We start from the raw sequence: 24,231 nt of genomic DNA, 5'->3' as shown, positions 1-24,231 counted from the left end.
ACATGAGTCCGCGGGGTGACGAGTGTCAGGGAAAGACGATCAGGTTGGTAGCCTGGGATGACTCGAATACTTTCCACCATCATGTTTGCTCTCCCCGTTTTAGAGCTGCTGCTGCAAGTGCGACGGCAGGAAGCAACCAAGGGAGAAGAAGTTTCAGAAAACAAAGATTTGAGCAAAGAGGAGATTAATATGTTCAAAATAATCTGACAGCTGTTAAAGAAGATCACTCAGCAGGATTAATTGTGCTTGTATTGACACATTAATACTCCTAATTATGTCTGAAAAACAGGCCGGCCAAGCGTCCCAAAGGAAACCATCCACCAACAAGAACATCAAGAAGCTGCGCACTATCAGCATGGTGTGCGGCCTGGCGAGCAGCTGGCAGCAGTGGGTGACGGATAATGAGAGGAAGCAGGCCAGTGAACCCAGTGGCTGGGCTCCATCTTCACTGGGAGGACCAGCACAGGAGCCCAGAAGGACATGGGTCCCAAAGAAGCCTCCTCCCACTCAGACCCAGCCAACAGACACCTCCCAAAGTCATGTCATCAGTTCTGGAGAGGCTCAGAAGACCTTGCCTCCTCACAAGGAGACCCAGGACGCATCCAAGACCTCAGCCGAGCCACCGTTTGCCTCTCCCATCAAGGTAAAGCAGGTGGTGAAGACGGTGACCAGCGGGGTTCAGGAGAAAGGTGCTGGCGTTGGCCTCCTGACCGAGAAGATCAAGAGGGAGCCTCTGCCATCAGATGAGGAGATCGACAGGCTCCTGAAGAAGAAAAGCTCGCCGACACGCCGCAGAAAATGCTCCAACATGGTGTCCTCTCTGACCAAAAGCTGGAAGCAGGTGGAGAAACAGCAGAAGCATGAGAAAGAGGGAGGAGGACCAGGAGAGGGTGTTCATAAAGACGACAGCGAGGGAGAGAGGGAGAGACGGGACGCAGAGGAAGTTCAGACACAAAGGACAAGCTCTTTAAAAGACGCAGAGCAAAGAGACTCTGAAGGAGACTCTGAGTCAGCAGTGAAGATCAAAAGATCCACAGTCTCAACGTGAGTACGAGCAGCGTGCTTCATTTTGTGTTTCCAGTAAACAGACGAAGGCTTTAAAGTGCTGAAAAACAAGCCTCAAAATCAAGGAACCCTGACTCAGTTCTTAAAGGTCAGATGAAATACTACCTTTACTTCCTTCATGTGATGCATCCAGTTGAAACAGGATATTGAGGTGAGACATTTGACGGTCAGAGATCAGTTTTGAGTCTAAAGAAAGGAAGCTCGATCGTACAGGATGCGCAGAAAAGCAGGATTGTTTGAATATTTGTCCTGGTGAATGTAATTACACCCACTGGTGCCCCATGATTTCACAGATTAGGCTGGGACGTCTTCCAGGAAGTAGAAGTTTCCACGAAGATCGAGTTCCTGTTTCATGACAGCTCACAGTATTTTGGTTTCAAAACACTTTCGTTTCAGCATGTTGAAGAGGCAGGTGTGTCAATATGTAGACGATTGAGAACATAGATTTCTTAATCACAAGCAGTGGGACAGAAAGCACAACGTCGTATTAGCTCATACATGAACATTTTCAGTATTTACAAATGAAGCAACTTATTGGAAACCAGTAAAATGACCGAGAGAGGAAATGAAGCTTTTTATGATATGTATCATATGTCAGGAAGTGATAATTAGAAAAGTCAGTTTCACAGTGAAGCTTTAAAGGAACTCAAATTTGTCACTAATCCATTGATCTTAGAGCCTGACAAACTTTTTCAATATCATACTGAAACAGCCATAAATACATCATAACAGTTATGGGCTGTTTGGCCTTATAACAAATGTTATTCTTTCTTCTTCACCAGCTTCTGCTTCTGCAAAACTTTCCACCATCTAATTAGATCATTGAGTGCAAACAGAAGGTTTTTGCACTCTCAACTAACAGGGTAGTTTCCCTCTTGGGATAATGAGCCTTTTGCTCCCTTCGCTTTTGTGATTTGAGCAATTTAAGGCCAAAAACAACTCTTCACATTAATAATGAGCTCTCGGTCATCCTGGTTTGTTTTCCACAAACACATCTCAGGATCACATCACTCAGAAACGTCTGCATTTCCCCGTAAGACCAGCTAATAAGCAACACCTGCCTACTGTTTCATGCTTGCATCTCGCCTTGCAGGATAAAACAGATCCTCGTTGTTCTGTATATTTTTATCTTTTTTGTCTAATCTGACATCCCTCCCAGGTACAAAAAGGAAGCTGAGGATGCCAACAAGATCAATGTCCTCTCCAAGAAATACAGCGCTGTTGGAAGCCTCAAGAGCCGCTGGCAGAACTGGGCCTCAGAGCACACCGTGAACCAGAAGCTAAACCCCTTCAGTGAGTATTTTGACTATGAATACTCCATGTCGCTCCGCCTCCAGAAGGGCCAGGACGGGTACGGACGCCCCAAGGAGGGCACCCAAACAGCGGAGAGAGCCAAACGCGCCGAGCGACACATCCACCGGGAGATAGACGACATGTGTTACGTGATCAGGACTATGGCTGATCCGGACCCAGACGGGAAGACCCGCGTCACCTTTGGACAGCTGTTCGACAGATACGTCCGGATCTCTGATAAGGTGGTGGGGATCCTGATGAGGGCCAGGAAACACGGGAAGGTGGCGTTCGAAGGCGAGATGCTGTGGCAAGGCCAGGATGACGGAGTGATCATTACTCTGCTGGTGTGATGTTAACACCTGGGTCAAAGTTACACTGGAAATCCTCTCGCTGCTACTTTGGCTGGAAATAATCTGAGCCGTTATCAAACGGGGCTAAGAGGAGGATTTAAGAGGCAGTTTGACCTGGGTCTGTTCAGCGGACACTTGCAGAACAATATCAAAGGAAGACGGAGACGAAGAAGCTTGGCGGATGAGTCGGGGTGGATTATCCAAGGAGTATAGCTGCTATTTTTGTAGACACTTGAAGCCTCTTTCTGTCAGTGTGGGGATATTTGAGTTGTGGCTGTCATGCATATGTTTTGAGTAATCTGCTAAGACTTTAAAGTTTTAATTCAGGAGCTCTGGAGGATGACGCTCTAGCTTCTGGCTGCTTAAGTTTCCATTCAGAGTTGCTTGCAGATTCTCATATGTGTCTCTTTTGCACTTTCTTCATGGCTTATATTGATGAGATACTTGATTATGTGTTAATGTACCAAATAACCAGCAGCTTTGCAGCGCAGTGTAGCACGGTAATTCAAACACGGATTGGGTTTCATTGCCTGAAGACCTGCAGCTCAGCATTCATTATACCGCAGGCACAATGCAGAGCAACAGAGCAGACCACAGCACTTTTAAATCTCACGGTCCGCTAGACTGAGCCTGTTATGATGAATGTAAAGGGAGACTATGACTGTCTGGGGGGAAAAGGAAAACTTTCCTTTTCACAGCCAGTTATTGAGTGTTAGTAGAGTTTGTAGAATCATACAGAACCAGTGTTACCTGTTAGCTGCTGCTTGTTTTCCGTTTTCAAACCATTTCAGCAGAATACATGAGGCAGACCGAGGCATTCTGTATGTCTTCTAGCTAGCCACTAGGTTTCAGCAACCAGGCTTCATTATGCCCACCACAGCTCCACCCACGCTCCACCTCTTTGCTCACTTTTGGGTTATCTGGGAGTTTAGCCCTGCTAAGATGGAGCCGTCGTCGCCACGGCTCTTCAGAAACCTCATGGACACGACGTCCATGTTTTAAAGAGTCGCTCACACAAGAGCTGATGATGCGTTCGCGTCCTCATGTGGACAGATCTGGTCCCATTTGCTGCCGTTGAATATGAGGAAAACTTTGTACTTTTTACTCCACAATGTTTGTTTGGTGACTTTAGTTCTGAGTACTTTTTCCACTACTGGTAATTCATTATTTTGAGAATATATATATGTAGTATGTGTTTAAGCATACACCTACATATAGGAAGGATCACAGCTGTATGAGTGTGTGAGGTGTACTCTGTGTAACTCTGGCAACATCTGAGGGTAAATATCTCTTAGATTTTATTTGGTGGGACTTGAAAAGTTTTATTACAAGACGCCAGAGATACGACTATTGATCCACTGGTGGCAGGAATTTATTAAACATCAGCATTTTCCACTTTGAACACATTTGCTTGTCTCCCCTTCATTCATCACTTTCCAGCTCATCTGGTCCTCGGTTGCTGGTCCCAAACACAGCTGGGACCAGGAGATTAAGTTATTTGATGTGAAGCCATCATCCAGATTTGTGGGAAGCGTGTCTTCTACCTGCAGTCAGTGCTGTTCGCCACAAACAGAGGCTGGACGCTGCCTGCAGGCCAGCGCTCAGGCCACTGTTTCAACATGTGTGAACATGTTGAACTATATGTGAATGAACTATTCCTTTAATCTAGACTCCAACGTTAAGCTTTTCTCATTGTGTTTTTGCCTTGGAGACTGCTGACACAGTCACAATCCGTCCAGAAATAGAAACTATTTGATCCTCATAATTATTCTCATCAGTGCGTCAAGGAGACGGTGTGATACTACTTTGGAGATTTGCCACAGGGATGACCTGAGGTCACAGAGCTCACTGTCTGCAGGAAGTAAAACGTTTCCTCAGGCAGCCACTGTTGCACCTAACACACACACACACACACACACACACACACACACACAAAACGCCTAACCGTGAACTATTTTATAAGTGCTCTATAGAACAGAACATTTATTTTCTGTTGGAAATGTGAACATTTATCTCTACATTACTGCATCATTTGTCGAGCATTAAAGCACCAAAGCTTTGTGTTGATTCAGTTTTGAAGGATGCTACTGCTGCACACAGTAGTAAAAATGCTTTATTGTAAATAATAATAATAATAACCTTTCTTTATAGAGCAGTTTTCTAAAGCAAGCTCTAAATTATGTCTGTTTTCATGGAGTTTCACATTTGTAGAAATGATCAAAGGGTATAATTTATGGCACTGATTTAGGATTTTTGTAGACTTTCTCAGCTTTGACACAAATTGCACGGCATAAGTTTCCAGAAAATACATATAAAATATAAATATACTTTACAGAATAGTATATTTGTTTTACAATTCCCAAACATGTAGTTTTCTTCTCATGTTTACAATTGCTTTGTTGTTTTCATACTAATCTATTTTTAGCACGCTGAAACTTGTGACCCGTAACGTGTTTCTCTCGAAAAGCTCGTCATGACGAGCGGGAAGCTGAAGAATGTGTCAGGGAAACCACTGAGAAAGGCCGAGCACACCTGAGAACCAAAGAAGAAACCAGGAAGAAGACAGAAAACACGCCGACCTGCAGGCACACCTGTGTGAGCCGAGGCGTGTCGCGCCGCACATGCAAGACGGACTTCCTCGTGCTGTCACACCCGTCATCTGATTGATCACTGCAGGACGCCAGGAGTGAGAATGCCACAATCAAATACCATGCAGACAGATAAGTGGGCTGGGCTCCGCCTGACTCTTTGTTTTGTTTATCTGCTCTACTTGCAGTACCTGTACTGCATGTCTTCTCAGAATGTACTACAACCCAATCACCCAGTGAACAGGTTTAGTGGTTCATATTTACAGTACAGCTCACACATTTTACAGACAGGAGCACTCGTTGAGTCAGTGACAACTCGCTGCACAAGCTACTGTATGTCCCATTTCTTCAGGGGGAAGGTGTGCCATGTTTGAACTGCTCTGTTTAATTAGCATACCAAAGAGGATTTACTAGCCTTTACTGTAGCTGTCAGTTTGAAGACCTGATAATTATGGTATGCACATTTGGACGCAGCCGGTCTAAAAATAAGCTGTTGTTTTATTGCTCGCACCAGTGGAGCGCACAGGGGATGAACATGCACAAAGCTGAATCTATGGATGTGTGGCAGACAGGCTTTACGGCTTTACGTTCTGCCCTGTGGACACAAACAGAGGAGCAGCCGCCGTTGCTGTCACCTTGATTTCAACCTTTGCCTTGACTTCAACCGTAACCCGGCGAGGAGTGAGCCTGCTAGACTATCAAAGCACCGCCAGCTGGCTATGAGCCTGCCTGCCCCAGACTTACTCCAGTCAAGCAGGGAGTTTACCTCCGACTCACCCCCCTCAGCTCCCCTGCAGACTGCTTAGGCTGCGTTCGGCTGGATCTCGACGCTGCATCAGATCCAGGAAGACTCGCGCTAGCTCAGCATTGATGGCCTTAATGTGCATCAAATAGACCGAACTGGCAGGAGTGATAGCAGTTTATGGGAAATCACACTTTCCAGTCACAGGACAGCATGCTGCTTCTTTTCCAAAACACCTCTTGAGATAACTTCAGGGACACATGACACTCTAAAACCGTGGTGGGAATTCATAGACTCCCTTCAGTTCATCCCTCTGTTATTAATTATGGGTGACTTTAATCTAAGTTGGTTGACTGATGCATGAGTAAATGTGTATTTTAACTAATAACATGTAAACATCATGTGTGCTCAGCCAGCATTGTGTAAATAAAGGTTAAGAAAATGAATCTTTAAAGCACAGCTCAATGCACAAGCAAAGAATTTCCCAGAATGCTACAGTGTGATGATCACAAGTCCCTGCAAAACATGCACACATTTCTATGGAAGAAAAATAAACAGAAGAACCAGAGCTCGCATGTCGTCAAGAGGAGGTTTTATAACTGTACTGAGGCAATGATCCAGATCTGGGTTTTGGTTTTGACGGTCCAGTCCAGCTACATTTACCAGGAGGCACACTGACTCTTCTTCTCTTGTTATTTATTTTGTATTCTATGCATTAAATTCCTCTGTACACCGCTTGTCTCTGTCTGTATTTTGAAGGAATATTTTGATCTTTTTGGCTTGTTTGGTTTCTTGCAGAAACTTAGTCCCTGTCTAGAAAACAGTCCTGCGTATAACCCACGTAAAAACACAACTTGTCGTTTTTATGGGTGTGACACCTTCATATGTGAGCTTTGGAAGAGCTGAAAGGTGAGTTTTAGAGTCAGGCTAGCTGTTTCCCCCTGTTTCCAGTCTTTGTGCTAAGCTAAGCTAATTAACTGCTGGTACCAGCTTCATACTGAACAGAGAGTTCTTCTTATGTAAGTTAACAAAAATGAAGAACTATTTCAACACGTGTTGATGTTTTAACTTCACCTGGAATAAGATCCAGATCGGGTGAGGATGCTTTGACCCTGTTTCCTCAAAGAAAACCGCTTGATGACCAGATGAAAACCTTAAATTTCACATTTCTGACTTTAATTGTAATGGAATGTGCAGCATAAACCAAATCATCATAGCTTGCATCGCCCATAGGAAAATTTGTGGGCTTTAATGTGGTGATTTTCCATTAAGGCACCACACACACACACACACACACACACACACACAAAGAAGACGTGAAGGGAAAGAGGGAGCTTTCAAACTGCCTTCTCTGCAAAACGGATGGAAGTTGCCCTTCCCTCATTTTCCAGAAAGCGCTGAGCCTACACTTCCCAGGATGCTTTGAGGCGCGGTAGCAGCTGTGCGCTCCGGCTCGCCCGCAGCAAAGTGATGATAACACGCCAAACAAGGTACAATGAGAGAGCGTTGACTTTTACATTTCGCCTGCTCCCTTGCGAGTGATGCCCAAATCTGTGGAGTAGCACGATGGCTGTCGAAGGTAAGGCGCTTCTCCCTGAGCTGTCCACGATGCCGTTTCCGTTTTTGTCTCCTTTGAAAGAAACCAGACAGTATAGTTGTAGTTAACCAGGATGATCGGAGCTGTGCGGTGTGAATGGCTCAACCCAGACGCGGTCGGGTCAACTGTGAAAGCCTGTGATTGGGTGATGTTGCAGCCTCTGCTCTCTCCGCATTACGTACACTGTCCTGGTCATCTCCTATTATTACAGTACTGCTATTCACTGTCCTGGTACATGACCACACACACCATAAAGACTCGTGTTAACGCGCAGCCTCTTTCTGTGTATGTTGCTGCTTGGTGTGCGTGTGTATGTGTGCGCGCGCTGCGATTGGAGACAACACTGGTTAACAGGTCTGCGACCGAGGAGCGTCCGCTTCCTTTGCATAATCACCTCCGGTGTGCCGCGCACTGTATTCCCTGGAGGATCCCGGAGCCCCGCGGTGCTGAGGTTTTCCAGCAGGGACTCTTTTCTGAGAAATTAATTTAGCCTTTTCGAGACCGGGTTGTTCTGTTGTGTCGTGGCGCAACAGAGCGCCGTGTGTGCGCTCCGCCTGTTCCACAAGAACGGGTCCGGTTGAGGCTGCTCATTTGGCCGCAGGTGGGGTGACATGTGGAGCGGGTGAAGTCACCGGCTTCTCCCCGTGATTGTCACTGAGCAGTCCGTGAAGGTGCGCCGGACATTAGAGGTGAGCAAAAAGTGTCGGTCAGTGGCGCGGGATGCTCGGCCAATCTCCTCACCTCATCGGGGGCATCTTGTGGATCCAGAATCCGATGAGAGGTATGTTGGAGGGGAGGGAGGGAGGAGGGGGGCGTAACATGCATGCGGTTGGACTGGGTCTGTCCCTGCAAGGGCTTTCCCAGCGCTGTCCAGTGCGTGTTTGCCCATGCAGGTATGATTGGTATGAACCTCAGGCACTCCTGCATAACTGCCCAATCAGGTTATTCATCTCTGCCATCCATTACAGAATGCTTTATGAATGCACACATTGCGCTGTTTGACCTCTCCTGGTTCCCTTCTAGATTCATAAAAGTGGACTTTTTGTGCATCATGTTGTGTTTGCAAGCCAATATTTCCATGTCCTGACATTGATAGCACAGATTAAATGACAGGAAAAGCTGCATGCAGAGGGTTGCTGCTCTTCTGCAGCACCACTTCTTCTATTTTCCCATGTCAAGGACCCAAAAATAGACACATGTGAAACAGCAATCTCCTGCTTCCCCTCTCCTTATATTTTACAGACTTTAGTGCAACGTTTGTGCTCTGGATAGAGGCTCTGAACTCTTTGATCGCAGCAGTCATTCTTCTCTCACCAGGCTATAACTCACAATAAAGTAAAATAAGAAATCTTCTACTCCAGGTCCACCTGAAAGCTTCCCCTGGAGCTTTGTAGGATCCGCTTTAACAACATCTTCTCTATTTATGCCTTCTAAGATCAAGAAACGGCTCGTACGAGCTGTGCCCGTCTTGCTCTGATGTTGCAGCTTCTTTTTGGTGATGACCCACAGGTATAAATGTATCGCCACCCGCTTCAAAGCTTGAAACACAACACGTCGTTAATGATATACAGCGAGCACGGCCGCAGATATAAGGCTGCGATCCTTCCAGCACATCCCCCTGTATGGTTTCATTCATGCATCTCTTGAGATTCCTCTTTCAAAGCAGTAAAAAGGCTGGTGCTGAAGCTGCCTGCAGATGCACACTTTGTTCCGGAGCTCAATGGTGTATCCAGTTTTATGCTTTTCTTGTCTTTTCTCATCCAGGCTAACATAGATGAATATTTTAACAGTGTCTCTTTGTTAGATGTAATAGTTACGGAGAAACATACTTTATCCTCTCCACAACTGTGAAATTCCCAAATTATGATACGGGTTTATCACTTTCATCTAACAGTTTTTCACATAGCCATATTCATATCTTGCAAAATTATCACCTCTTGCAAGTATTACTGTAAGATACCAGAGATAGCGTAATGCTCCGATGTCATTTTAGCAGCACAGTGCAATTTTTTGAAAGCTTTTTCTTTCTTTTGTCATTGCAGCAGTAAAGCGAGCGCAAACCGTGAAAGGCAGCATCAATTTAATTTGTGAGTTGAGCACTTCGAGCCGCTATAGGACAGCTCGGCGCATTCATTCGTGATTCACTGACTTGTGTCACTGGGAGAGATGAATTATGACTCATGTCTCCATTCGCTGAAGCTGATATAACTAATAGGTCTGACAAAATTAGGGAGAAATCCTGCACTTCAAAACACTCAAGGTCAGATCACATTTTGCTGTTTTTGCTAAACATCCTATACAGCCCCGAACTATGGCTGAAACAGTCTTTAATACTCTGAAATACTTCCTCTTTGAAGTGACGATAGCGCTCTGCCTCAAAAAGCAGAATTATAGGATTCAGAGTTGGAACGGTACTAAGTACATTTACTCAAGTACCGTACTTAAAGCTGGAGTAGATGATATCACAGAAGTCAGCCAGACTCTTAAAAAAGTATCCAACTGAAAAAAATCCCTCCAAAACACATGAATGTCTGACGACTACCTCATGTCTCATTTACATGTAAGAAAAGACCAAACATTATCATAATGAACGTAAACAGCTGTCAAGCGAGCAAATTTTGGATGCGCTTTCTCTGCCGTTGTTATGCCACTGGCTTGTTTTATATATCTGCCTTGTGAAAGCTCCATTCATGCCTTTGCTTGTGGTTTTACATGGGACACAAACCCCGGCCTCCAGGTTGAGGGTCCAGTGCTCGACCCACCCCACCACCCAAACCCCCTCGATAGGTGGACTCCTCTGTCTATAGAAGTTTACGGGACAACCCTGCAAAGTGATGTTGAAGTAGTTTTTTGAATCACCTCACGACCGCTCAGCTTCATCTTGTGACACTTTGAAGGAGCCCAACCCTTTGTTGTACTGATACTTTAACTTGAGTAAAGGATCTGAAAATTTCTTCAACTAAATTTCTAATATTGATTTTTGATTTGATGAGTCGTTCACTGGTAGTTTAGCACTGAGCTGACTACCCCAGGGCTTTGACAAAACAAACAAAAGCAATGACTTTCATTAGATATGTATATTAAATAATGAATTTATTAATCATAAAAGAAGCAATAACATCATTGAAAGTGAATCTGTGAAAGCAAGTGCTGTGCAGCTCTATTAAACTGACATCTATGCAGATGCATGTCAATTTAATATCCTATTTTGGTTGTGTTTCTATCCCTTCTAATATGATACTCACTGATTACTGTAGTGCAAACCAGTCTCCATTCCTAAATTTGCCACAGTTTGCTCAGAAGTCCTGGAACTAATTAAACCTGCTGTTGTTTATTTCTCTGCGGTACGAGCGAAGCTGTCCCGGTGGGCCGGACAAAGCTCGCTGCAGCGCCATCACTTTAATTTAAGACGTGACGTTTGAGAGAAATCACAACAACTCTGCAGTGTCACTGTTTTCTGTTCCAGTGCTCCACCAACCCCTCAAAGACGGAGAATATAGGTCAAGTATTTAATCATTTATAACACATGAGAAGACAACAAGCTCTTTTGAGAAACTAGCACTTTGGAGAGTGCTTCCCCCCGTTCTGAGCATTAGTTTGGGAGGCACTTTCACTTAGCCATGTTTGGCAAATTCAGTCTGTGCAAGATGGCAGAAAACTCCAAATTTCTGCAAAGCTCTGTGCTGATAATACTTCAAGCCGGCAAGCGGTTTGATTTAGACTCCAGGGAACGATTTAATCGGGTTCTATATATAGTGTGAAAATTCAGTAATAGCAGCTTTTAGTTCAATTTCGACAACCTAGTCTGTGTAAGAAGCACCTCTGAGGAAGCATCTTTTTTGTGTTTCTAAAAATGAAAGCCTCACTGCATGTTCCCTGAAAGTCTAGCCTGGGAAACAAGTGCTTGGGGAAGATGTTGTCCTGTGCCCTGTGTGTCATAAAATGTTAGGTTTTCTCTGGCTCAACTCTACCTGCAAGAGGGACAAGACAAGAGACAAGAGTCTTGGGGAACGTTACATCATGTCGGACAGGATATCTGATGCCCTCTGGAGACGGATTACATCATCAGATAGTAATTCCAGACATGTCAGGACGCTGTGTAAAACTTAAATAAAACAGAGTTCAGTCATTTGCAAATCCTATATTAAATTGAATTCAGCAGGAAGATATTAAATGTTCAAACTTATAAACTTTTGTAAATATAATCTCATTCTGAATGTGATGCCTGTAACATGTTCCAAAAAAGGTGGGGACGTGGCCTGTTTGCCCCTGTGTTACATCACCTCTTCTGAAGTCTTTGGGAAGACTGAGGACACTAATTGTTGAAGTTTTGAAAGTGATGAAAGTGGTTTTGTCTCGCTGGAAAAATCAGGGACGTCCCTGAAAAAGACGTCGTCTGGATGGCAGCATATGTTCCTGTATGTACCTTGCAGCATTAATGGCACCCTGACAGATGTTGAAGATGCGCATGCCGTGGGCAGTAACACCCCCCCATACCATCACAGATGCTGGCTTTTGAACTTTGTGCTGGCAAAAATCTGGATGGTCCTTTTCCTCTTTAGCCCAGAGACAAGATGGCGTCCATGATTTCCAAAAATAAGTTGAAATGTGGACTTGTCAGACCACAGCAGTCCATTTTGCATCAGTCCATCTCGGATGAGCTTGGGTCCAGAGCAGCAGCGTCTCTGGATGTTGTGGTTATTGGGTTTGTGCTTTGCTTGGTAGAGTCTAGAGTCAGTGATGAACTGACAAAGGTTTTCTGAAGTGTTCCTGAGCCTGTGTAGTAATATCCTTTATGCAATCATGTGGGTTTTTAATGCGGTGCTACCTGAGGACTCGAAGGTCTCGGGAATCATGACACTATCACCTGTTACCAACCAGTTGCATCTGATTTGCGTCTGATGTTTGTTGGCGTTTTACGAAACATCCCAACGTTTTTGGAATCAGTGTTGCACAGATGCTTTGAAAGTACATCAAATCTCAAATAGATGTTTGTATCACTCTTAATTGGAGACGCACATCAGTTGCCCTCCACATATACTTGACAAAGACTCCTGGTCATGAAGCTTTAGATCTTTCTGCTCCAAGTCCTCAATGGGAGGCATCATAATCTCCCACTACGATGTCTGGATATGACTTGTTTTTGCATTCTTGATATTTTGTGTATGGATATTTTAAATATGTAGTCAGGGTCCAAATGGGATGTGTCTTAACCAGCTGGTCACTTGCACGCAGAGTTATTTTCAGTGTCATGTTTATGCCGTATTAGATAATAAGGGCACATGACTTCAGGTCAAAGATGAAGAGCTAGGATTCATACAGGCGAACGTAAACGTGGGCATAATGAAGAGTCAAGAACTGGACCCGTGTCCAGCCCCGTGCCCGAGGTTGTCTATTCCACTCCTCCTCTCTTGCCTCTGTGCATCAAGCCTCCTTCATATGTCCTGCCCTGCTCTGCCTGCCTGTGCACCCATTCAGAAAACCCATTTCAAATCCATCCCCGGGATCTGGCCCAGGAATAGAATTAGTAGAATAGACATGTTTATTTGAGCCGGTGGAATAGGATTACATCTTTCGTCCAGTTAATCAGGAGCTGCTCCGGTGAAGAAGCAGCGTCCCAACCTTACTCAGCAGGAAATGGGATTAAGATGAGAGAAGATGTAGGAAATGTCATAGGAGAGCAGTGTTGTGTAATCGTCCCTTGGGTGGACCGACAGCAATCTTTGATGCACCGCACTGAAGTGCTGCTGCGTGGAATTTAGAATGAGAGCTTAGCAGAAAATAAAAATAGAAAATGAAAATAGAAAAGAGTAGTAGTGGGCACAGAGTCGCCCTCTAGCAATGTCAGCATTCACATATTAGACTTTCATCAAAGACTTAGTTGCATCTCGCACCTGAGAGGGAATCAGCCTAACAAATGTCAGTTTACTCGTTACGTTTCAGCCGGACGTGTCCGGCCCGAGCGCCTCAGCTGGCTCAGCTCACACTGTGTCTGACTGTCAGCTTGAGAGAAAAGAGTCTGAGAGAAGGTAAAGCCAGTGGAGTCTGGAGCTGCAGTGGATAAACCTGACGGCCGCTTTGTTTTCCAGCTGAATTTGTTGGAATGAACTCGTACTGTTCCAGCTGCAAAATACCAAGAAAGCTGACGCCAGGGCAGCAAAGCAAAACCACAGGGCAATAAATCTGTTGTTGAGCGTAATGCACGAGTAAGCTTTTGTCACTTCTCTTATGTATGTTTTCTTGTTTTGCATTGTGCTGTATCAAAGAAGTGGACCTGAAACAATAGGCCTCTTTTCACAGCAGGCCGTGAAACGACAAGATGTCTTAGGTGAAAAAAGGCCTATTGGATGATTGAATTATCAATTAGATCATTTTTTGGAGCAGAAATGTAAAAAAAATAAATAAATAAATGAAATCAGGTTTTAGCTTTTCATATATGAGTATTTGCTGGTTTTTCATGTTTTCTGTTACTGTAAGCTAAATATATTTTGATTTTTGGCACAAATCCAGACACTTGAAGACATCATCTTGGGCTGTGGGAAATTTTAAAAGCCATTTTTCACTGTTTTACAACATTTTATGGGCTAAATGAGGCGTTGCTTAATGGAGACAGTACTCGGTTGATTAGTCAAGATTGAAAATAGTCAGTTGCAGCCCTACAAAGAGGTATTTTAAGGCATTAAAGAAAGTCTAATCAGGTGACAACACTTGACTGACAGTGTTGCTCCACAGTGGACTTAAAGGCACAGGATGTAATTTAGTGATCTGTCAATCAAAACAATAACAAAAGACAGAGTTTGATGACATCATGAAGCAGCATGGGATCATGGGAGTTGTTGCCTTCCCAGCTAGTTTTCTGATTCTTTCCTCACTCTCTGTCTTATCATCTGGAAGTTTTAGCCTCCACAGGGGATAAAGGGGATATGACGCCATGGCCGCAACCAAATGAAGCATTTGAACACTGAGAAACATTTGGGATTGTTTTTCGACATTTAATGCAGAAAAGTTTCCCTATTATTCTTTTAATGCCCCTTAAAGGTGGATGTTTGTTACCTTTGGACAGAGCCAGGCTAGCTTGTCTTTATGCTAAGCTAAGCTAACCTGCTGCCTCATATTTAGCTCACAGACATGAGAGTCCTGTCATGCTTCTGCTGTACCTTCAGGACGGGCCAGTTCAAGTAAGTTTGATCTAAAATAAATTAGAGCAGAACCATATTCTCAAGATTTGAAAAGTGTTATCTTACATAACCGCAGCCCAGAATACTGAGTGTAGCCCAGTGGATGAGATGATGGGAACCGTAGTTATTTCCATATTCATGTCACACCTGCACTGAGATTTCTCACTGTGTGAAAGTGTCACCTGTAGCCTCGGGATGCACAACTCAATCAACTTGAATTGTGAGCCACTTGTCATTTTTGCGCTTGACACACTTGCACACACTGAAGCAGACTGATGAAGGAGGGAAAAGATGCACTTTTTCCACATTTAGATCTGATGAATATGCAGATGAGCGAAGGCTAAATGGCGAGAGGAGTTCAGATTTGTGACGCCTTTGTCTTATGCAGATTCTCCGCAGCAGCCGACCTCTACTCGGGACTTTTTTTTTAATGCACTGCAACATTAACCTGGCTGACAGCGCGGGTCCTTGTCTGTGTCACCAAGCAGGGCAGAACAAAATCTACTGTACACAGTAGCTCTGTTGACCTTCGTGAAGTGTGAGCATCACGCAGATTAAACTCAGGGGAAGAGATAAATATTGCTCCAGTCGTTCATCGATCATGTCCCTGTTATAAAAAACTTGCACCTCTCTCTCACAAACGGCAACCGTTGTGCTTTTTTGTGAATATTCAGCATCATTTGGCACCCTGTTGTGGCGAGTGCAGGGACTTGGCAGCGTGTCAGCTCCAGTCCCTGATGACCATGAAGTCCTCCCGGCTCTGTTCTGCTGACTGATTGAAGCTGCAGATCTGAGACGGTTTGTGTGTCACCGAGTGGGCACAGATGGAGGGAGTCAGTGTCAGGTGAAGACCGTTATTATGTGGCGTGGTGTAGCAGCGCCGCAGAGCTTATTCTTTTGACCCTTTTAAGGTGGAGCACATGCGGTGTCTAAATTTAGACAACAGTAATGCTTTTCAAGTAGGAAATTGACATGGAGGCAGCAAGCTGGTATCAAAATCAGATGCTAACAAGCGTCGTCCACCACTTACAGCAGTGCTGCACGCGGTCTGAAAACAGCTGGATGACAGTCTGGAATGACTTAAAAGTGAAGAGCAAAAACAGTTAATTGTAATTGTGTGTTTTGAAGGGTGGTGACAGCAGATTACAGCTAATTACAGCACTGCTAATGTAATCAGTTACTTGAAGAAAAACTTTGAAGGGGTGCAATGAGCTCCGAGCTCAGTCCTAATGTTTGCATTAAGAGTACACGGTGTGTGTTTTCATATTATTCCTGTGTTGAGTGTATTATCTGTGGTACTGAGGACCTTGTAATGGCTCAGTCAAACACGTAGCAGGCTCAAATGCATGAGTCACAGGCAAAAAGTTAACTTTAAAGCAGAGTTCGTGCTTTGATGGTCGAAATAAAAATAGGATTCAGCACCAGTCAGCACAAGCAACCAGAACAAAAAGGGCAAAGCAGGCAGGTAGGATGTCCACAAAGACGCGCAAAAGGTCACGATAAGTCAGACCAGCCAGGACGAAGACAGCTGAACTGCTAAAGCCGAGCAGCACGATAGATGATTTGGCAGGGATAGGACCAGGTGGATAAAGGCTGGATCTGAATTTCTGGACTTTGCCGCACTTCCTGGAGTGTTCCCGGGAAGTCTGAGTGCCTTTTGGTTGGAAAAAGTCCACAGGGGACACAGACACACGGGGCAAAGTTATCTGCAGATCTGCAATATAGATATCATATTAGCAATGTTTAGTAGCTCCTGTAAAGGGAAACTTGGTGAGAAATTTCAATTCATGTCTGTGGAAACTGTAGAGACCTAATAGTCCAGCACCTTCAGAGATTTGACAGAAGTCTGCAGAGGATGAGTGGACGGTTGGATTCAGCTTTGCTTTGACATCTGATCATATTTATTGACCTGAAGTCTGCAGTTGCAGCAGGAAAAAGGTTGAAAAAGACACATTACATGCTGCCTTACTGTCGAGAGAAATAGAGAAATACTAAACTTTCCGCTTCATCTGCAGTAGTTCCCGTTGTGGTCTCTAAATAGAGGAAGTTTGTGTCTCTTATCAAATATTTATAGATGTCACTCGGCTCTAAATTAAAACAATCTATTTCCGTCGTCCTCTTACTGTCTGCCTTTGAAGCGGAGCACGTTAACAGCTTTATTCCTGAGATGCATGCTTCACGGCGAGCCAAAGTGAAGCACGGTTATATTTAGCTCGTGTGTGTTTGTGCTGTAAAGTGGGTCATTTCACTCCGTCTTTTTCTTTCTGGCTCCGTCTCTCTGACTCATTTTGTCTGTCTTTTTCCTTCTCACTTTCTCTCTCCCCTGCAACTTTTCTCATCCTCTCTCACTTCATCCCTCTCGCCTTTTTTCCTCTTTCCCACCCCTCCTTCGCTCTCCACAGCTGAGAAATGTTCAAAGCTGAGCACATCTGCGCCTGCCTGACACGGGACCAACCAATCATAGCCGATCTAGCCCCGGGGTTGGAGAGGGCAGCCTGTGAAGTTTGAGCACAGTTAACTTTTGATAGGATGTCAGGGTGAATTAAGAGCCCCACACAGAGTCTAGCTGCCTGGATAACTTGTTACATGACTTCACTTTGATAGTTAGTCATGCAGTCAATCCTCATTGTCTCTACAGCCGACGTATGAACACACAGGCGAACTAATGAGAGTAAAAACTGAGCGTACATCGATGCCAAAAGGCGTCTCTTGCCTGTGTGTTGCTTCTGTTAATTACATGCTGCCCTCATTGTACTTTAGTTGTCCTGTAATTGTAGAGGTTTCCCTGAGCTGTTCTCAGTTCAGACTGCTGAGATCCTTGTGGAGGCTTTGTATATGCTGATGAATGCACTAAAGCCATAAGCCTTAAAGGACCTTGACAACAATTCCTCTGGATGCCATGTCTTATTAGTAATGCATCATTACATGTATATTACCAGCCTGCGCTTATGCACCACTCTTGAATTTAACCCTTGTACTGCCCTGCTGAGCTTGCAACCACGACAAAGCTACCAGTCAGATAGTAAACAGAGAAAATTAGCTTAAGCCTGTTAATGTGCATTTCTTTCAGGGCAGTTTGAACTTTTAGCCCGCTAATGAAGCGCACAGCGGCGACAAATGAATTCACATGTACGCTTTTAAATCCGGCGACGACGGAGCTGACCCGCTGAGTGTTGAACGTTAGCTGAGATCACCGGTTGTCTGAATGAGTCATGGATCCGTCAGTGTAGCAGACAGATGCTCTGCTTACAGAAACACCTAAAGCATGTGCGGCTCGAGGTGGAATACCTAGCTGGCTTACATAACCGTGTGCTCTCATTCCTCTGAAAGCAGCGACGCCCATTCTGCCGGAGTGAAATGTAAATTGCTGCAACATGCTGAAAGACGAAGCACTTAAGTTTTACGCAGACTTTCTCTCTGAGCTCGACATGATGTTAACGTGTTAAAAGGCTGCAGCTCCACGTCAGCTCAAGAATATTCCTCCCTCAAAGGCGTATTGCTGATGTGCTGTTGAGCAGCACAGTGAACTCTTTATTGCTCCAGTGAAGCTGCTCATTAGCACCTTGAAAAAAGGTTGGAAATGGCGGCTTGTAATATCCTTTATCCAATCATGTGTTCCTTTCCAGGATGCCCCTTTCATGCCCAATCATGACACTATCACCTGTTACCAATGAACCTGTTTACCTGTGGAATGATCCAAACAGGTGTTTTTGGAGCATTTCACCACTTTCCCAGTCTTTGGTTGCTCCTGTTCCAACTGGTTAAGCAACAAATTCAGAAGCTGATGAGGAAAAACATTGAATATATGCACTGTTTTCAGTTGAGTCCAAAAGGATGATCACATTCTGTTCCGTTTATGTTTGACGCAGCGTCCAGGCTTGTCGTGAAAGGAGCCAAACTTCTCGAACGTTAAATGTTAAACAACACAAGCAGCCTTGAAGGAACTCTTCCTGTAAAATTAGCCACATTTTTCATTTAGATTAGGAATTATCTCATTAAACTGAAGTAAACAAGATTCCAGATCTGAACAGACTTTTGATGCCAGCTCTTGGCGCTTTGGCACACAGTTTTTACTCCACACACACATATGTTGATCGCTACCGAGGTGCACTGAGGTTTGATCCCCGGCCTTAATGATGTTCAGCTGTTAATGGTCACCTCCAAAGAGAGCGCTCTTTGGTGAATCAGTCATTAGACTCAAACTGAGACGCCGTGAGAGACTTTTGTTCTTTGAAAAACGAATAATCAAGAAAGAAAGATCTGCACTCATCTCCTCTTTCTCCTGAATTTAATCTCGCCGAGCAGCGAGCTCTTCCTACAGGCTCCTGTCCAAAAACATCCTGTACTGCAGGCGATGTGCGTCTCTTTCTACCCTTCAAAGATATTCTAATTAGTACTTTTGTAAGCGTGTAACAAGGATCAGACTGTGTCTTCTGTCCCCCGCTGATGGAGATACTCTTTCCGAGGTCCTCGGGCGCTCTCTGCTCGCACATTCACACACTCTTCTCACATTTTTTCTAATTTGGAGGGCAGAGAATGGACTCAATTGACACCCCGTGTAGATCTGCACGGCTTGCTCACTTTTCAGATCAGTCTGGGCGAGAATCAGCAGCACATGCAGCGTTACTGTAAGAAGGCATTTTTGCAGCTTGTATGTGCATCTTTGTGCACGCAGGGTTGTGTACAAGTGCATGTAATTCATGCATTTGTGTGTGTGTGTGTGTGTGTGTGTGTGTGTGTGTGTGTGTGTGTGTGTGTGTGTGTGCATGTGCATGAGCTGATTGGAGAGAGAGATGACAGATGGAGGAAGCTGACCAGCTCTGTGAAAAATATGTGCTAATCCACACATTCTTTGCTGAACTGCTTAGTTATTTTCAGTGTTGCACTGATTTGTGATTCAGCTCCAAGCCACCGTTAACATATCAAAAGAGGAGCAGCTGCGTGGATAACTCAAATGTCATTTTGCCGAGATCCTGCCAGTTTTGGTGCCAAACAGCCTCTTCAGATTCCCAAGAGCATCTGTTGGCGCCGTCGGTTTGGGAGTGAATGCACCCACGTCCTTCCTGTCCTGTGCACATGCCTCTTAGCGGACCGTGATTAGCTTCACCTTTTTTGCTAAACGTCCTGGAAGCAGCCAAAAGAGCAAAGATCTCCTCGCTGCAGTGCAGAGTTGGTACAATCTCATCTGGCCTGGCTTACCCTGGCCTCTATCTCCAGGCTTTGTTTCTGGGTCACGCAGTTGATTCTAGTCACAAACAATTCATTCTGCTCCACTTTGAGAGTCAGCCAAAGAGAAAGAGATCACTATAAGCCTGAGCGCCCACACAGAGCAAACTTCACTTTTGATTATGGACCCACTACTGGTTTCACTTTGAACCAGCTCGGGCTGTGAAACACAGCCTCCGGACTCTGTACAGAAAAACGCCGTCTGGCTTCTTCCGTCGCTTCAGTTTAAAACATGCATTTTCTCTCAGCTGGGTTTAAGTGTGAAGTTAAAAGAGGCCGGTCCGTCATTTGACTTACAGAAACCCCCCGTTTTCCAAGTAACAGAGCAAACTTAAATGTCAGGCTGCAGCGGAGTTAACACATCTGAGCAGGAAGTCTGCAGGTCCTTAAAATGTCCTAAAGTCCACTGGAATCATGTTCGACCTCAAAGCATTAATGACTTAAATCTGCATGTTTAATCTGAGTTATGTTAATAAATCAGTGATTTGCTTGCTGCCAGTGGTGGAAAGTAACTAAGTAGATTTACTCCATTGCTGCACTTTATTGTAAACTGCATTTATTTGGGTTTTGGACTGTTCACTGGACAAAAAGAAGACATTTTAAGGTGTCAGCCAGGACTCTGGGAAGGTGTGACGGCCATGTTTCACTATCTTCTAGTGACTAAATGATTCATTGATTCAGAGATGAAATGGTTTGCAGATTAATTAATAATGAAAACAATCATTAGTTGAACTTGAACCACCAGAGAGAGAGAGAGAGAGAAGAAGACCAGACTAAAGAAGAAGCTGCAGAAATGTTACCATTAATCATTATATAATAAAAAGAAGTCTCAGCTTGAGAACCTGATGAGTCTTAATGTAGATGATATATAGGTGATATAGGGTATCTTAATAATGCAGAGAGTCTTGTTTATTCTCAGGATTGTGATGAACATGATGATCCAGCCGATGCTCCACATTCACTGCTCTCCGGGTCAGAGCTGGTGTAGCTGAGATAAAGGTAAAAGAAGGGCTCGTCGGGCCTGAAGGACGTCGATTGAAACTGAACTGGCACAATAAAAAAAGAGAATTCAACACCTCTACAAAGCTTTAATAAAGGTATAAAAAAATCTAGGTGAGAGCTGACGTAGCTCAGTCCCGATAAAGGTGAAGATGCAGCCTTGGTAACAAAGACGATGGATGTTCAGATCGGCTCTGCTGTACATAGAAATATGTTTTCATCTTGTGCAGATGCTCAGCGTAATAATACAAGAAGAAGAAAATGATTAAGCAGTATATCATCATTATGTGCTCCACCACACACAGACATATACTCTTGTCGGGTGGTGTTTTTCGGATGCGACCTGTTGGTAATCCATGTTTGAAGTCATGTACTATAATTGAGAGATATGTAAGACTAATCCAGCTCTTCCTTAATCTTCATCTCAATCGCAGGAATGCGTTCGGTTGTGCAGGCATGGCGCTGTTCGTCTTCCATGCTCTCTCCATTCATTTCCTCCCCTCCTCCCCCATTGTTTCCCTGAATCTCATTGAGAGAAAAAACAGTAGAGGGAGAAAGGAGGCAGACATCCTCCCTCATCTTCCTCCCTTCCCTCGCCATGCTTGCACGGCGCATGTCAGGGAGGGAAGAATGTAATGGTGCTATTTATAGTAACTGTTGCCGTTTAAAAAAAGAAAAAAAAAAAGAAGCATTTCTGTATCTCCTAGCCCCTTGATCCACCCACCCTTCCTCCATTAAAAGGATGGAGAGAAACGCAGCTGTCCTCCCTCTGTGGTCCTCCACTTCCCTGACCCCTCTCATCATCTTGTCATCCATCCATCCCTCCATCCCTTCAGTCTGCTCGTACCATTGTTTAGATGCTTTTAGCACAGGATGTATAATTCATTTCTCTCCCAGAGTTGTTGCACAGCAGTCGTGAATTGAGTCAGGGCGAGGAAGAGAGGGGAAGGAGCGAGCGTGGAGGCGAGGAGAGGGGAATAAAGAGGCAGTGAGAGGGAGCGATGCTTCGTGCCGCGCATCTCAAGTCGGCTTTGTTTAAAGCGTGGCTCGCTCATGTATATTCTCACTGGGGTTTTAACAGGGCGGCTCAAGACCCCTGTTTCTTATCTGGGATCAATACGGAGCAGGTCTGCAGCCCTCGCCCTGTTTGGGATATTACGTTATAATAGTGCACCGTGATCCGTCTGTACGCCATTAAACCTGTGAGTCAGTGTTATTCTGCTGAAACGCTCTTTCGACTCTGCAAGACAAACTTGGAGGTTGTGCTGTTTTCATTAACTCTGTCTGCCGTTATTTCCACCTCACAGAGAAAAGTGGAACAAGTGTCCAGATCTTTTACTACGATAGAACACAGTGAAAACACTCCATTACAACCCAAACAATGAGACGTTGAATGACCATCATTTGAACGTCCAATCAGGACGTCTCCGCTATGGTTAAAAAAGTGGCCCAAAATGACGTTACCTGGCCGGTAAGTCAGCCAAGTCTAAAAATAGCAAGTCAGCGTTGATTTTTGGTTTCACACAAGACACAAACCCCACTCTCTTGTGTTTTCCCAACTTATCCACCACGGCCACTGCATGTGATCCGCATTTGCCTTCACCTGACTTTCTGCCAGAAAGTCCTGAAGGCAAACTTGGTCCATATGCGATCAACGGCTCTTACAAACACGACAGCACGACACATGAATGAATAAATTCTCAATGTGTTGTATAAAAAACATAGACACATGCATTTGCTTTATTCATAGCAGTAATATCATCAGTATTTCCTGATTTCTGGGTCGCACCATTGTTGCACGTGAAACAACGTCACCGTCTGGCCGTGCATCTCATAATCATGTTGCAGTTTTTGGTGCTCAGTGGGAACCATTTTTGGCACCAGTGTGACACCAGTTCACCTTTCCAAATCTTACTTAAGTAGAAGCACAGAAGTATTGTCAGCCAAATGTACTTAACGTACCAAAGTAAAAGTACTAATTTTGCAGAAAAAATAAATAGATATTAATGAATGTTACATTATTATGGTCTCAATACTGGTGTATCAGAGCATTTGTGGCATTACTCTGTTTCAGATGGTACAGGTTCCCAACCTATGGGTCAGGTTCCCGCCAGTGGGTCACAGGATAAAACTGAAGGGTCGTGGGATGATAAATGGGGCTGGAAAATATATGTAAAAAAAACAAAGTTCTGCTGCACTTCATCCATTCATTTTTGGGCTTTTATTCAACTTGTGATATGCAAAATAAAAGGTGCCTACTTCTGTCAAATAATATCCCTTTGAAATGTAGAGGAGTAGAAGTATTTATGTGCCTTGAGTCAATGCCCTTTCCACCACTGTTGCTGTGCTGCTGTTTTTGGCTTTCTGACAGCGTGCGACTCGTAATGAACTCAGAAGCATAAATTCCAACATGTTCAATTTGAGCCACCCAGCAGAAACCTGTGCAGGGTTCAGTGCTCTCTGACAGTGTGTATAACAAATACTCCCACGCCCACAGAATAATGAATGAAAGTGCAGAGAATTGATCTTTAAAATTGCCTCGTGAGCCTGAAACATTTTCAATAATTCTGAGAGGAGGGTTGGATTTAAGGTCACGGAGGAGGACGTTTCTCGCAGAGTCTCGCTTAATTTTCAGTGCATTTATTCACTGAATCATATTGAGTTCCTGTTTTGTTTCTGTACAGCGTGTCTTGTCAGATGAGGAGGAGGAGGACAGGACCACCTACCGTGGCGTTCGCACTCCTGCTCCTGTTATATCAAATGACAGCACAGATGTTGTTGCTGTTACTGTCTTGTTCCCGTCATTCTGGACTGTGTCACAGTCGCTGTAATTGCTTGGCGACAGTGGCCTGACATAAGTCCCTAATTGGCTGTTTTCCTGGTCTTGCTGGGCCTGCCAGCAAACAGACAGAAATTTTTGTTTGACCGATATATGGCTGTCATCTTTTTAATTTCAGCCAACAACAGTTTGTCCGTTCAAATTTTCATCTATGGAAGCCATTTACACGTGTCATTGCCTGGAACACGTGCCACTACCGTGTTCGACGTCACTAAGAGCGTTTCGTTATGGACCATTAATTGTGTCTTAGTCTGTGTGTGCGTTAATGAGCTTTCCTTGCAGATTTTCTACTCCATTTTCAAGTTCATGACAGCTCTCTTTAGACCATTCAGGAAAAGCAAAGTGGCTTTGAAA

At 44.4% G+C, this 24,231-nt stretch overlaps 2 protein-coding genes across 3 annotated transcripts in view; both read left to right on the top strand.

The window, feature by feature from the left end:
* The first annotated feature begins 274 nt into the window (after positions 1–274).
* On the top strand, positions 275–2,708 carry abrab (actin binding Rho activating protein b). Its single transcript, XM_076753752.1, has 2 exons — positions 275–1,044; positions 2,225–2,708. The coding sequence occupies exons 1-2, from the start codon at positions 275–277 to the stop codon at positions 2,706–2,708; spliced, it is 1,254 nt and encodes a 417-aa protein (XP_076609867.1).
* Positions 2,709–7,443: 4,735 nt separating this feature from the next.
* Positions 7,444–24,231, top strand: part of samd12 (sterile alpha motif domain containing 12) — a 102,788-nt gene continuing 86,000 nt past the window's right edge. Inside the window, exon 1 of one of the 2 annotated variants that reach the window (XM_076754951.1) lies at positions 7,444–7,617. In XM_076754951.1, the coding sequence (XP_076611066.1) occupies positions 7,605–7,617 (13 nt within the window). In that variant the 5' untranslated portion in view covers positions 7,444–7,604. Of the gene's footprint in view, positions 7,618–7,857; positions 8,417–24,231 lie in introns of those variants that run through there. The other variant, XM_076754950.1, reaches the window with a different exon arrangement.

The sequence above is a fragment of the Chaetodon auriga genome, chromosome 17 (genome assembly GCF_051107435.1).
Source record: "Chaetodon auriga isolate fChaAug3 chromosome 17, fChaAug3.hap1, whole genome shotgun sequence".
Classification (NCBI taxonomy): domain Eukaryota; kingdom Metazoa; phylum Chordata; class Actinopteri; order Chaetodontiformes; family Chaetodontidae; genus Chaetodon; species Chaetodon auriga.
This window is presented reverse-complemented; position numbering and strand designations above follow the sequence as displayed.

Excerpts from the sequence above, each read along its gene's own strand:
- abrab (XM_076753752.1), top strand. The coding sequence starts at position 275 with ATGTCTGAAAAACAGGCCGGCCAAGCGTCCCAAAGGAAACCATCCACC. Across the intron at positions 1,045-2,224 it reads AAAAGATCCACAGTCTCAAC|GTACAAAAAGGAAGCTGAGG; the intron begins GTGAGTACGAGC and ends CATCCCTCCCAG.